Raw genomic sequence first — 10,979 nt, forward strand, 5'->3', positions numbered from 1 at the left:
AAATCAAAACACGATTTAACGAATGATACACGGATTTGAGAGGCTTCCGGGCGGTGACACCCGCTTCTAGTTATTTTACCTGTACAAAACAGTCCGTTGTGCTGATTTATGATTGTTATTGTATTATTTTCATTTATTATCAAAATCATAAACACACTGGTTTGTAGCGCAAATAATTTAACCGTTTACTGCAATTTGTTATTCTTCGTTATTTATCTGAAGTCTTGCACATTCAAATAAAAATAGACTCCAACTTGCCGCAACACACCTGTCTGGAGTTTCTAGTATGCCTAGTACAGGGGTAAAAAAAACTCAATTCTTGGAGGGCTGGAGCCCTGCAGTTTATTCAAGCCTAATAAACGCACCTAATCCAACTAATCAAGTCCTTCAGGGTTATTTGAAAACTACATGGTATGTGTGTTGGAGCAGGGTTGGAACAAATCTCTGCACCGCACCTGACCTCCAGGACCGAGTTTGGAGACCCCTGCGTAATCTGAACTGACCTGCGGTGGGCATCTCCCCCTCATAAGAACATCTCTGGTCTTCAGGACTGTGGACCTTTGGGTAACTTTTAAAATTGTGTGCAAAACCATTTCCCACCCTGTTACATAAATACACCTCTTATTACATACAAACAGTATTTATTTAGTTCACCATAAATAGTTTGTATGTGACTACTTTGAGTACTTCATGGCTGAAGAAGTGGCGCGAGACAAAGTAATCAGTGTAGCTTTCAGCGCCCTCTGTTGGTGAAAATAATCACTACACGTTTGCTCTGGTAGCCAGCAGTGTCAGGCTTTGTTGCAGACTTGCAGTGGATTTGTGGGCTGTTTTGAACGGGCTGTAAAACGCGGGACAGGACACCAAAAACCGGGATGTCTGGTCATCGTAGTGTAATTCACTGGCCTTCATAGATTGAGCTTAGCCACCAGTGCAAGATGAAAGCATTACAATTATAAAAGGGGTCCCTCACATCGGACAAATCTATCAAGATTGTTTAATGTATACATACATTGTGTACAGTTTCTTTAGTCAAGCTTGACTTTGTCTTTAACACCCAAAAATGAAAATACTGTCATCATTTCTGTAAACATTTACTCACCCTCAATGTCATTCCAAACCTGTATGAATTTCCGTCTTCTTTTAAACACAGATCTTTTGGGTAATCAAACAGTTGAGAGTAGCCATTCATAGTATTTTTTTTCCATACTATGGAAATCAGGTGCTACCATCAACTGTTTGATTACCCCAAATATCTTCTTTTGTGTTCAACAGAAGAGATTCATACAGGTTTGGAATGACATAAGGGTGAGTAAATCCAGGTGGATGCTGCACACTGGTGGTGGATGAGGAGATACCCTCATTGACACTCCTAATTGAGATTGTAGATAGAGTGTCAATAGTCCACTTGAGAGATAGGTGGCGGTAATGCACTTTTAAGTCTACGATCCGCCGTAAAGCAAGAATTACTGATCAGATCAAAATGTATTTGTATGCTCTAATAATAATAGATATAAAGACACTTAAATTTCCCATTTCTTGTCAAACACTTCGAAGTCAAAAAAATATTACACTGAACTTACAAAAACAAGAAAAAGAAACCAAGCAAGCAGTTTATCACAAAAAAAAAACAGATTTAATATCTTTTTCTTTTTTTAAAATAATTAGATTTATTCTATTCATCAAACCCTTTCTTTTGAATTTTTTTTACATGTCAAACTTGGGCCATCATAAAACACACAATGAGCTTTGGGAGAGTTAAAACAAGGAAGAGAGAGAGAGAGAGTGATTAAGCCCAAAAAATAAAATATAATAAAATACATCCTCCTCACATGTAAAATCCACAACCACGACTGTTGGGACTTCAAATAAAAGAAGAGAAAAAAGGGGGCTGAAGTCCCACGAGAACAACTTATGAGCTATATCTCGAAGTGCTTTTTAGTTCTAGTCTGCCCTGGCGGCTGGTATTTCAGAAGAGATATTATGACCTACCGGATCAGCGTTTACCTACATAGGCCCTTAAAACCCCAACATAAGCAGGATTTCATTTCAAACACTCCATGAAAAGAAAGAAAAAAACTTGTCTCGCTCAGCTCAGTCATGTAGATGACATCCACCCACCCTGAAATCAAAACGAATAGAAAAAGCAGTGGAAATCTGGGTGGACATGAGAAGCTGTCTAGAATGTTCTTTACGAAAAATATATGTCACTTAACGGTTTTAAAAACACTGGATGAGCTCTGAACACTGTGTGCCACTGAAATTCCACGAGTCCTTGCTAGTGTCGGAGAAACCGAGCTTGACGTACTCTTGGTAACTACTGAATTTCCACAAGAAATTGGAATTCCCAAGAGTCTCCACAGCAGACAGCATGAAACTATGACCAGATCATTATCTAGTTCACAAGTTAAAAAAATAAAGGTCCTCAGAGAGGTTTGTCCTCTTTATTGAGCGAAGTATACCACCGTAGCCAACTGCGGCCCATTTCGCAGATTAAGTTATGGACACCTGTCCATACTTTACAGTAAAGTACCGGGCCGATCATCCTGTAAAAGAAAAAAATACACACCACAGAGAGGATGTTTAATGTTTTTTTTTTCTCCACTGTTTTCCTTATATTCACGTCATGGGTTTCTGGTTTGTGTCCCCTGAGTCAGGGGAGTCAAATTATGTCTAGATGGAAAAGTCTCTCTTCATAAGAGACAAAAAAAAAGAAAAAAGATATGTGGTGGTGATGGGATCTTCGCATAAGACATCTTTAATCGCAGGGTGAGCACAGTTCTCTAAGTCTCAGGGCACTTCCTTGAGAACAATATATTGACATGGAGACGCTGAACAATTTCTGAACTGAAAGGTTTTTTCTTAAATATATCCTTTGACCACAGTTGATTATCATTTTACCATTTTTTTTACACCGAGGAGTGCATATTAAGTCTCTTCAAATTTTCAGTTTTTTTTTCCTTCTTCCTTTCAGTGTAGTAGTATGATACAGGAAAGAGGGAGAGGATTATTTACAGTGCTGTTGAAAGGGAGGAAATGAACGAGGGAGTGTGTGGTAAAGTACGCAGCATGAGAAGCAAATAGGGGGACGGGGTCCCTGTGGCAGAGTAGAAAGGGATTGGGGTTGGGGCCACACAGAAGGGCAGACACGAGGTCCGTGTTAGGTGGGAATGACACCGTCGCTGTTCTGGACGCCTCGTCTGAGCTCCAGCTCCTCCAGCTTCCTCCATAGGTCCTCTCGCTCCTTGTCCTTCTTCCTTTCCCTAAACCAATAAAATAGAAGTTATCTGAGCGCTTTGTAAACTGCAGGAGTTCACAACAATACCGTTAATTGTCTGTTTCTTACCTTTGCCTGTCTGATTTGTAATTGGCGGCAAGTTCGTCAAACAAGGCGCTGTTCATCTCCATGAATGCTTTGAGCACATTGTAGATCAAAGCTGATATTGCCCTGATGGTGGAGAAAAGCAGACATGATGAACATAATACCACTTCGTCAAAAGTGCAGGAATGCGCGCAAAGAGACAACAATACCATTTACAAGTATATCAATCTTGCTAATGTTCAGACCTTCTGATCAAATCACATGTTTGGGCTCTTTTTTTTTTTTTTTTTTAAGACATGATGAACATAATACCACTTCGTCAAAAGTGCAGGAATGCGCGCAAAGAGACAACAATACCATTTACAAGTATATCAATCTTGTTAATGTTCAGACCTTCTGATCAAATCACATGTTTGGGCGCTCTTTTTTTTTTTTTTTAAGAAATTAATTTTATTCAGGAAGGCTATATTAAATTATTCAAAAATGACATTAAAGACACTTATAATGTCACAAAAGATTTCCATTTCAAATAAATGCCTTTCCTTTGAACTTTCTATTCAAAGTATCCTGAAAAAAAGAGCAACATACAAACATTGATTTTCAACATTGATAATGTTTTTACTTTTGTGTGTGTGTGTGCGCATGTTGTTTTCATGAATTGTATGTGTATAATGATATGTATATCTGCATGTGCTACAGGAGATTGAGGTTAACAATAATAATAATGTTTATTGAGCAGCAAATCAGCATATTAGAATGATCTCTGAAGGATCAGGTGACACTAAAGACTTATTTTTTTTTATGAAAAGAAAAAATAATACATAAATAAATATGAAACTTACGGGTTCCAGTGCTCTTTGGAGATCCTGTAGAGACTGGCAAACATGATAGGCAGGATTACACTAGAGTTCTCCTCAATCAGACTCATGATATACTCATTATTCCAGTAGTACAAAGCTCGTTCTGCCACCTGAAACAATATACAACCTCCATTTAAAACATTTTAAATATTTTAATGTCAGTAGTGTTCTGCACAGGGATTTTAGACTGCAGAACCTGAAGCTTTCACTTGCACACTTAATAGTGAAAGCAGACTCGATGTTGCTGGAGCAAATTTTTTTCCTCGTTTTTTTATTTAATAGATCTTATGCCCAGAATTTTGTGATATTAATGATCAAACATGCTTACTGATCTTTACAGAGAACTGGTAATTAGAAGTAGACTGATAGTGGATTTTACCGATAGCAAGGTTTGACCACAGTGGCCGATAACCGATAATCAACCGATAGATTTTTTTAAGATACTGAATGAAAAATATAATAGTGCTGAACTTTACTACAAAAATAAATTAATTAATTAATTAATTAAAAGCAGTACTGAACAATAGTTTTTAAATAGAATAAAAATATTTATATTAAATATGAATTATACATTGATCATTAATGTTAGTTCATAGTTCATTAACTAAAGTTAACAGATACAACTTTAATATTTAAAAAATTAGTAAATGTTGAAATTAACACTGACAACGAACAATACTTCTACAGCTTACCATTTCATAAAAATATAAACAGACATACTTAAAGATGGCCATCTTAAAATATCTATGCAAAGGCCATTGAAATTACATGCATATGTATATTGTCTGTATACTCACACTTTATTTGCTTCTATTTTAGAAAACGTAATGATTATCTAATCAAAATAACAAAACATGGCATTCGTGCACCGGACAAAAAGCGCAGCACTGCGTCTCGTCTAGAACAACTCACAGTCATCACACACCGGACACGTCGCGTTTAATTCAAGCAGTGGTCTAAACCAGTTTATTCAATCACCCAACAGGCAAAATTTCAGGAATGAACAAAGTGGAGTTGATGAGTTTGAAGTTTGGTGTTTGAAAAAATTTAGCAAAACGGAAAGAGAAAGCGTGACAAACGTTTCACTGAAAAATGCACAATACACAATCTTCCAACCTACGGTGATATCATTGTGCACAGTTGCAATGATTTGGGACAAATACAGTGGTGTGAAAAAGTGTTGGCCCCCTTCTTGATTTCTTATTTTTTTTGCATGTTTGTCACACTTTAATGTTTCAGATCATCAAACAAATTTAAATATTAGTCAAAGATAACACAAGTCAGGAAGGGGGCCAACACTTTTTCACACCACTGTATAATGTAATTTAATGGAAAACTGTGAGTGGAGCTCTGTGGGGTGGCAGGATTTCTGTTGGCTGCATGAACAATGTGCTTTCTCACATCACTAACTTTAAATATGGACATAAGCTAATGCAAATAGATGGTAGCAAACGTGACATTAAACATTTGGATTGAACTTGCGTTTGTTTGGTCACATTGTTTGAGATACTGCTAATGTTAGCATCCTTTCAGCCATAACAGCAAACATACTGTTGTTTTTTCTTTACTGATGCAGCATCAAGCCAACAAATTAATTACTTTATAATGATATGAAAATATGTACTGTAGTTAACTGTATACGTACGGTTTTGTTGTCGATGCTTTAAATCGTCATCTGAAGTGTCGCGCTCTGTGCAGCGCGCAGCCTCACGCGTCAAAACAAACAGCACGAGGCATCAGTTATTCCGCCTCCACAGGCCACTCTCGTACTGTATAATGACAACGGACCTTCTCAGCTGCTCCAGCAATGGACGCAACCCGGTAAAAACTATCGGTATGGATTTTTGCCAATAGTTCTAGCAATCAACTATCGGTGCCGATTAATCGGCAAAACCGATATATCGGTCGACCACTACTGGTAATGTGAGCAAATATGGAGCATGGTTTCTCTCACTAGTGAATAGAAAATTGACAACCTGTGACACTGCAATGATGGGAACTTGTTTTCGAAAATATTCATATTTAAGTTACTAGCTATTACAAGATATTACAAGGTTTGTAAGGAGGATTTAGGGTGTGGTGTGTTTACCTGAAAATGGGGGCTGGACACACATCTAGCAATCTGTTTAAAGAGCAGTTCTTGGATCTTAACAAACTGAGTGGGCTCAATCACATCTAGAATCTCCTCCAACTCTCCAAGAAACATAACCTACAAAAGAAAACAATGTAGTCAAGGTTTAAAAAAAACATTTAGGAAAAGCATGTTAAGCAATTCTCTTGAAAAAAAAAATCTGAATTTAGTTGAAGAAATCACTTGCTAAGATACATTGTTTTGGTAGAAGTTGCAACAATTAAAGAGTTTCCTTCTGAGAGCAAATCACAAAAAAATGGACAATGGATTAACAACTTGCAGGTAATAATTCCATAAAATGAAGGCATTACCTCTTTCTGACTGCATGTTTTTGGCCAAAACTTCAACAAGCCTCCGATCACCTACAAAAAAAAAAGCCAACTAGTGAAAATCCTTTAGAAACAAGCTGAAACAAGATGGAACTTGATGAAGAATGAGGAAGATAATGGTGACAAGGAACACTTACAGGTTCTGTTAACGTGGGATCTTTCTCTAGGAACTGTACAATACAATAGGCCAGCTACAAGAGATGACTTCAGATTAACAAATGCATTTCAAATGTTTAGATTCATAAACTGTCATAAACGAGCATGGAAACATGAATCTGTTTCTTCTGCCCCTGAAATTCAGACAGGCAAGCACAGACATGTGTAGATGTAACAAACAGCTGAGTGTCTGTACCTGGGCATGGAAGAGAGACAAGCTCCTCACTGTGTGCAGAGGCAGCAGCACTTTCACCAGGAATTGTTTGTGCTCAGCTTTGAGAGGAAGCGCAAAACCATTGATGATGCTGTAAAACCAGAGACGTGTGAGACTTCACTTCTGTTCTGACATTGATAATATGCAGTAGACTCAGACTTCTGGATGCCTCAGGACTGAAGACAGGGTGGAGTAAAATAAAACAGGAATGTGACCTCTGTGGGTCACCCTTCATGTCTTTCCAAACTTTCTATTTCTTGGTTTAAATTTCTCCATATCACTGCCAACCAAAGAATGGGTCCTAAAATATGACATACCTTCCCAAAATCTCCAGCAGTTCAGCTACGCCATTGAAGTGCTCGGTCTCATATACAAAACTGTCAGAGCAGGAGAGGAAAAAGAGCTATATCAGCACCCCTTAATATTTAATTTTGTATATACACGACTAAAACACTTGACAGTTACTTACCAAAGAAAAATGTTGTTGATCTGTTTGCGGATGAAGGCCCTGAGGCCAAGGAACTTGCCATAGATTCTGTGCAGAACTGTCTTCAGGCAGTCCCTCTCCCGTGGGTCCTCGCTATCAAACAGCTCCAAGAGCTAGAAATTCAGAAGAGGAGTTTTATTAACTATATGAGCAATGTGTACCGCTTTATTACCTTTCTTATTACATAGCTACTAAAATAAAAAAAAATATTTTTTTTTTAAACACTGTAGGGAACTGGTAATCATTGACAAACTCAAATGTACAGTTTAGTGGTAATTATGCAAAAAATATTTGACAGCAAAATGCCACAACTGAAGTATTCAGACAACTATATCTGTACTGTTTTACTGGCAATACTGGCTTCATTTGATTCATGCTAGGATGAGAAGTCAAAGAACATTTCACAGACAATCACTCACCTGTAATACAAATTTCTGGTCAATGTATTTTTTGGCAACGCTGGGCTGAAATTCCTGACTTTCCAAGAAGCGAATGAAGAACTCATAAATGAGCTTAAGCGGAAAAAGAAGAGAGATATCAGAAAACTTGTCCTTGAAATGAAACCTTGCAATTATCTCAACTGTAAGACTTTTTAAAGGGGTCATATGATGCTGCAAAAAAAACAGTATTTTGTGTATTTGGTGTAATGAAATGTGTTAATGCGGTTTAAGGTTAAAAAAACACATTATTTTCCACATACTGTACATTATTGTTTCTACTCTATGCTCCGCCTTTCTGAAACGCGTAGATTTTTACAAAGCTCATCGGTCTGAAAAAGCGAGGTGTGCTGTGATTGGCCAGCTATACAGTGCATTGTGATTGGCCAAATACCTCAAGCATGTGATGGAAATGTTACGCCCCTCCTGCAAGTACTGCTCATACTGGTCATTGATGAACTTCATTATGGGCTGCCAACTGTTGAAAGGAGATAGAATGAGAGAGAAATGTAATGACACTTTTTTTTCCCCCTCAAAATATCTTTAGACTAAGAGTGTTTAAAGGGGTCATATGATGCGATTTAAATTTTTCCTTTCTCTTTGGAGTGTTACAAGCTCTTGGTGCATAAAGAAGATCTGTAAAGTTGCAAAGACTAAAGTCTCAAATCCAAAGAGATATTCTTTATAAAAGTTAAGAGTCAGCCGTTTTAGGTAGGTGTGGCTGACTCTTAACTTTTATAAAGAATCTCTCTTTGGATTTGAGACTTTAGTCTTTGCAACTTTACAGATCTTCTTTATGCACCAAGAGCTTGTAACACTCCAAAGAGAAAGGAAAAATTGAAATCGCATCATATGACCCCTTTAAAGCCCATATTGTTTGATTTTTTAACATGTTTGATTGACCTTTGTCTGTTTTTACACGCATTAAATTTTAAAATGCTGATTAATTCTTATTTAATTTGATGCTGACAATGGCTCTCTACCTGTAAGTGTGGCCATGAGGCCTCCAGCGTGGGCTCGTCTTCCTCTGGGTCAAATTCATTACTGTCACTAGGCGGAAGAGTCCGAAAAATATTGCAGGACACCTGTGAGAAATGAAAAGAGGCAACACTTGAGGTTTCTCTTAATTATATAGGCATATAAACTAGACAATCACAGAAAACTTCCAATCACAGTGTGCGCTACTAATCTTTAAATCTCACCATTTTGACCACCTCAGGGTAGGTCTGCTCAGTCAGGTAGCCCCGGCTGAGGGTGACGTAGTCCACCAGCTCATTAAGGGTGGAGCGTTTATACTCTTTCATTTTGAGGTCAGACAGTGTTTCCATGAAGTCAAACAGAGTACAGCACTGCTGCAGTTTCTTGAGGAAAAGCTCTGGTTGTTCCTGTGCAGAAACATCTAGACAGACAGAAAGAAAGAGTTAATGCAAAACAATACAGGAGTACTAAAATTCTACAAATGGTTTACATCAACCTCTTTGACTTTTCTACTGTAATCTGTCTCATGTTTCAGGGGTGTTGGTAGGAAGCCTAAAGTATTTCACATATTAGCTTGGAGGTTCATCTGGCATTTGACATCTAAATATTCCAGTTGATAGGGGCTTGAGTTTGAAAAGCCATTCAAGACAGTAATATATGTGTCTTATTACTAGTAATGTGTCTAGTAATGTGGCTTAATAGTATTTAAACACTTTACACAGACAGCATAAGCACACAGCAAAATTTTAAAGAAGTTTGTTAGGTTTTAAATGATAAAACATTATACTGATATAGATATACTGTTCATAAATGTATTTAGATACAGTGGATGTCAAACATTAGTCTAACATGTAACATGTTCATGATTAATGTGATGAAATACACTTTAGGAGAACTGGCTTTTTTTTATTAAAACATTTAAAGTTTTTTTTTTTTAAATAAATTGCTGGATTAAAGTAAAGATGCATTAAATTTATCAAAAGTGACAATAATGATGATTACAATGTTAAAAAAAAAAAAAAAAGATATCTATTTCAAATAAATGCTGCTCTTTTAAATTTTCTATTATTCAAAGAACCCTGATAAAATGCATCACAGTTTTCACAAAAATATTAAGCAACACAAATTTTCAAAATTGGTCATAAGAAATGTTTCTCAAGCACCAAATCAGCTATTAGTATAATTTCTGAAGGATCATGTGACACTGAAGACTAGAGTAATAATGCTGAAAAATAATTCTCACAGGAATTTTAAATCAATTTTAATAATATTTCACAATATTACTGTTTTTACTGTGGTTATCTTAAAATAAATGCAGTCTTGTTGAGCATAAGAGACATAAAAAGTCTTAAAGGTGACATGTCATGAAAATCAGACTTTTCCAGGTTTTAAGTGCTATAATCAGGTCCCTGGTGCATCTACCAACCAAGGAAACGTGAAAAAGATTTATCCAATCACTTTGTTTTGATAAGCCTTTTTCTGCAAGCCTCTGAGAAAACGAGCGTGTCTGATTTCGCTCCCTAGGTGACGTGGCAAAGGGATCTCGTTATAATATTACCGCCCCTTAATCTGTAAGTTTACACCCAAGGCGCCGTCATTTTGATTTCACAAGCGACAACGGTGTAATGCCATGGCGAAAGTTTGAGCAAAACATGCTAACTGTTCTGTCTTTGGCTGCACAGACGAGCACAGAACAATATTTAGGGTCCCAGCCTCAGAGGAGACAAGAGAGCAGTGGATTTATTGATTTATTTACTGTATATTGCTGCTGCCACACAGATCTAAAATAAACAAGCGATTTATTTCCCAGCTGTTTACCTTCACAGACATAACCGACTGTTTTTGTAACTCGTGTGTTTTTAACTTAAACATAGTACTCACATGCTGTGATAGCAGCTTTCTGTCCATGTGCTTCGGATGTGTGCGCTCGGAAAACCTTATATCAGAAGTTTAAACTCATATGGTTTAAAACGCATGATTTCAGCGCGATAAACATGATAATCAGAACCAAAACAGATGTTTTTAGCAGATACCAGCTGTAAAGGCGCAGCTCTATTCTGGAAAA

General features: G+C 37.1%; 1 protein-coding gene across 1 annotated transcript in view; it reads right to left on the reverse strand.

Annotated features, from left to right (window-relative positions):
- Window positions 1–2,862: 2,862 nt before the first annotated feature.
- LOC107707079 (serine/threonine-protein phosphatase 2A 56 kDa regulatory subunit epsilon isoform-like) overlaps window positions 2,863–10,979 on the reverse strand; it is an 8,959-nt gene continuing 842 nt past the window's right edge. Inside the window, exons 2-13 of the mRNA XM_016510959.1 lie at window positions 9,139–9,335; window positions 8,920–9,021; window positions 7,919–8,011; window positions 7,482–7,612; window positions 7,330–7,389; window positions 6,995–7,103; window positions 6,780–6,833; window positions 6,625–6,675; window positions 6,272–6,391; window positions 4,165–4,292; window positions 3,347–3,448; window positions 2,863–3,263 (exon numbers count right to left, since the gene is read on the reverse strand). Of these exons, the coding sequence (XP_016366445.1) occupies window positions 3,161–3,263; window positions 3,347–3,448; window positions 4,165–4,292; window positions 6,272–6,391; window positions 6,625–6,675; window positions 6,780–6,833; window positions 6,995–7,103; window positions 7,330–7,389; window positions 7,482–7,612; window positions 7,919–8,011; window positions 8,920–9,021; window positions 9,139–9,335 (1,250 nt within the window). The 3' untranslated portion in view covers window positions 2,863–3,160. The remainder of the gene's footprint in view (window positions 3,264–3,346; window positions 3,449–4,164; window positions 4,293–6,271; window positions 6,392–6,624; window positions 6,676–6,779; window positions 6,834–6,994; window positions 7,104–7,329; window positions 7,390–7,481; window positions 7,613–7,918; window positions 8,012–8,919; window positions 9,022–9,138; window positions 9,336–10,979) is intronic.

Source organism: Sinocyclocheilus rhinocerous, unplaced genomic scaffold (assembly GCF_001515625.1).
Source record: "Sinocyclocheilus rhinocerous isolate Xijiao unplaced genomic scaffold, SAMN03320098_v1.1 scaffold205, whole genome shotgun sequence".
In the NCBI taxonomy this organism is placed as follows: domain Eukaryota; kingdom Metazoa; phylum Chordata; class Actinopteri; order Cypriniformes; family Cyprinidae; genus Sinocyclocheilus; species Sinocyclocheilus rhinocerous.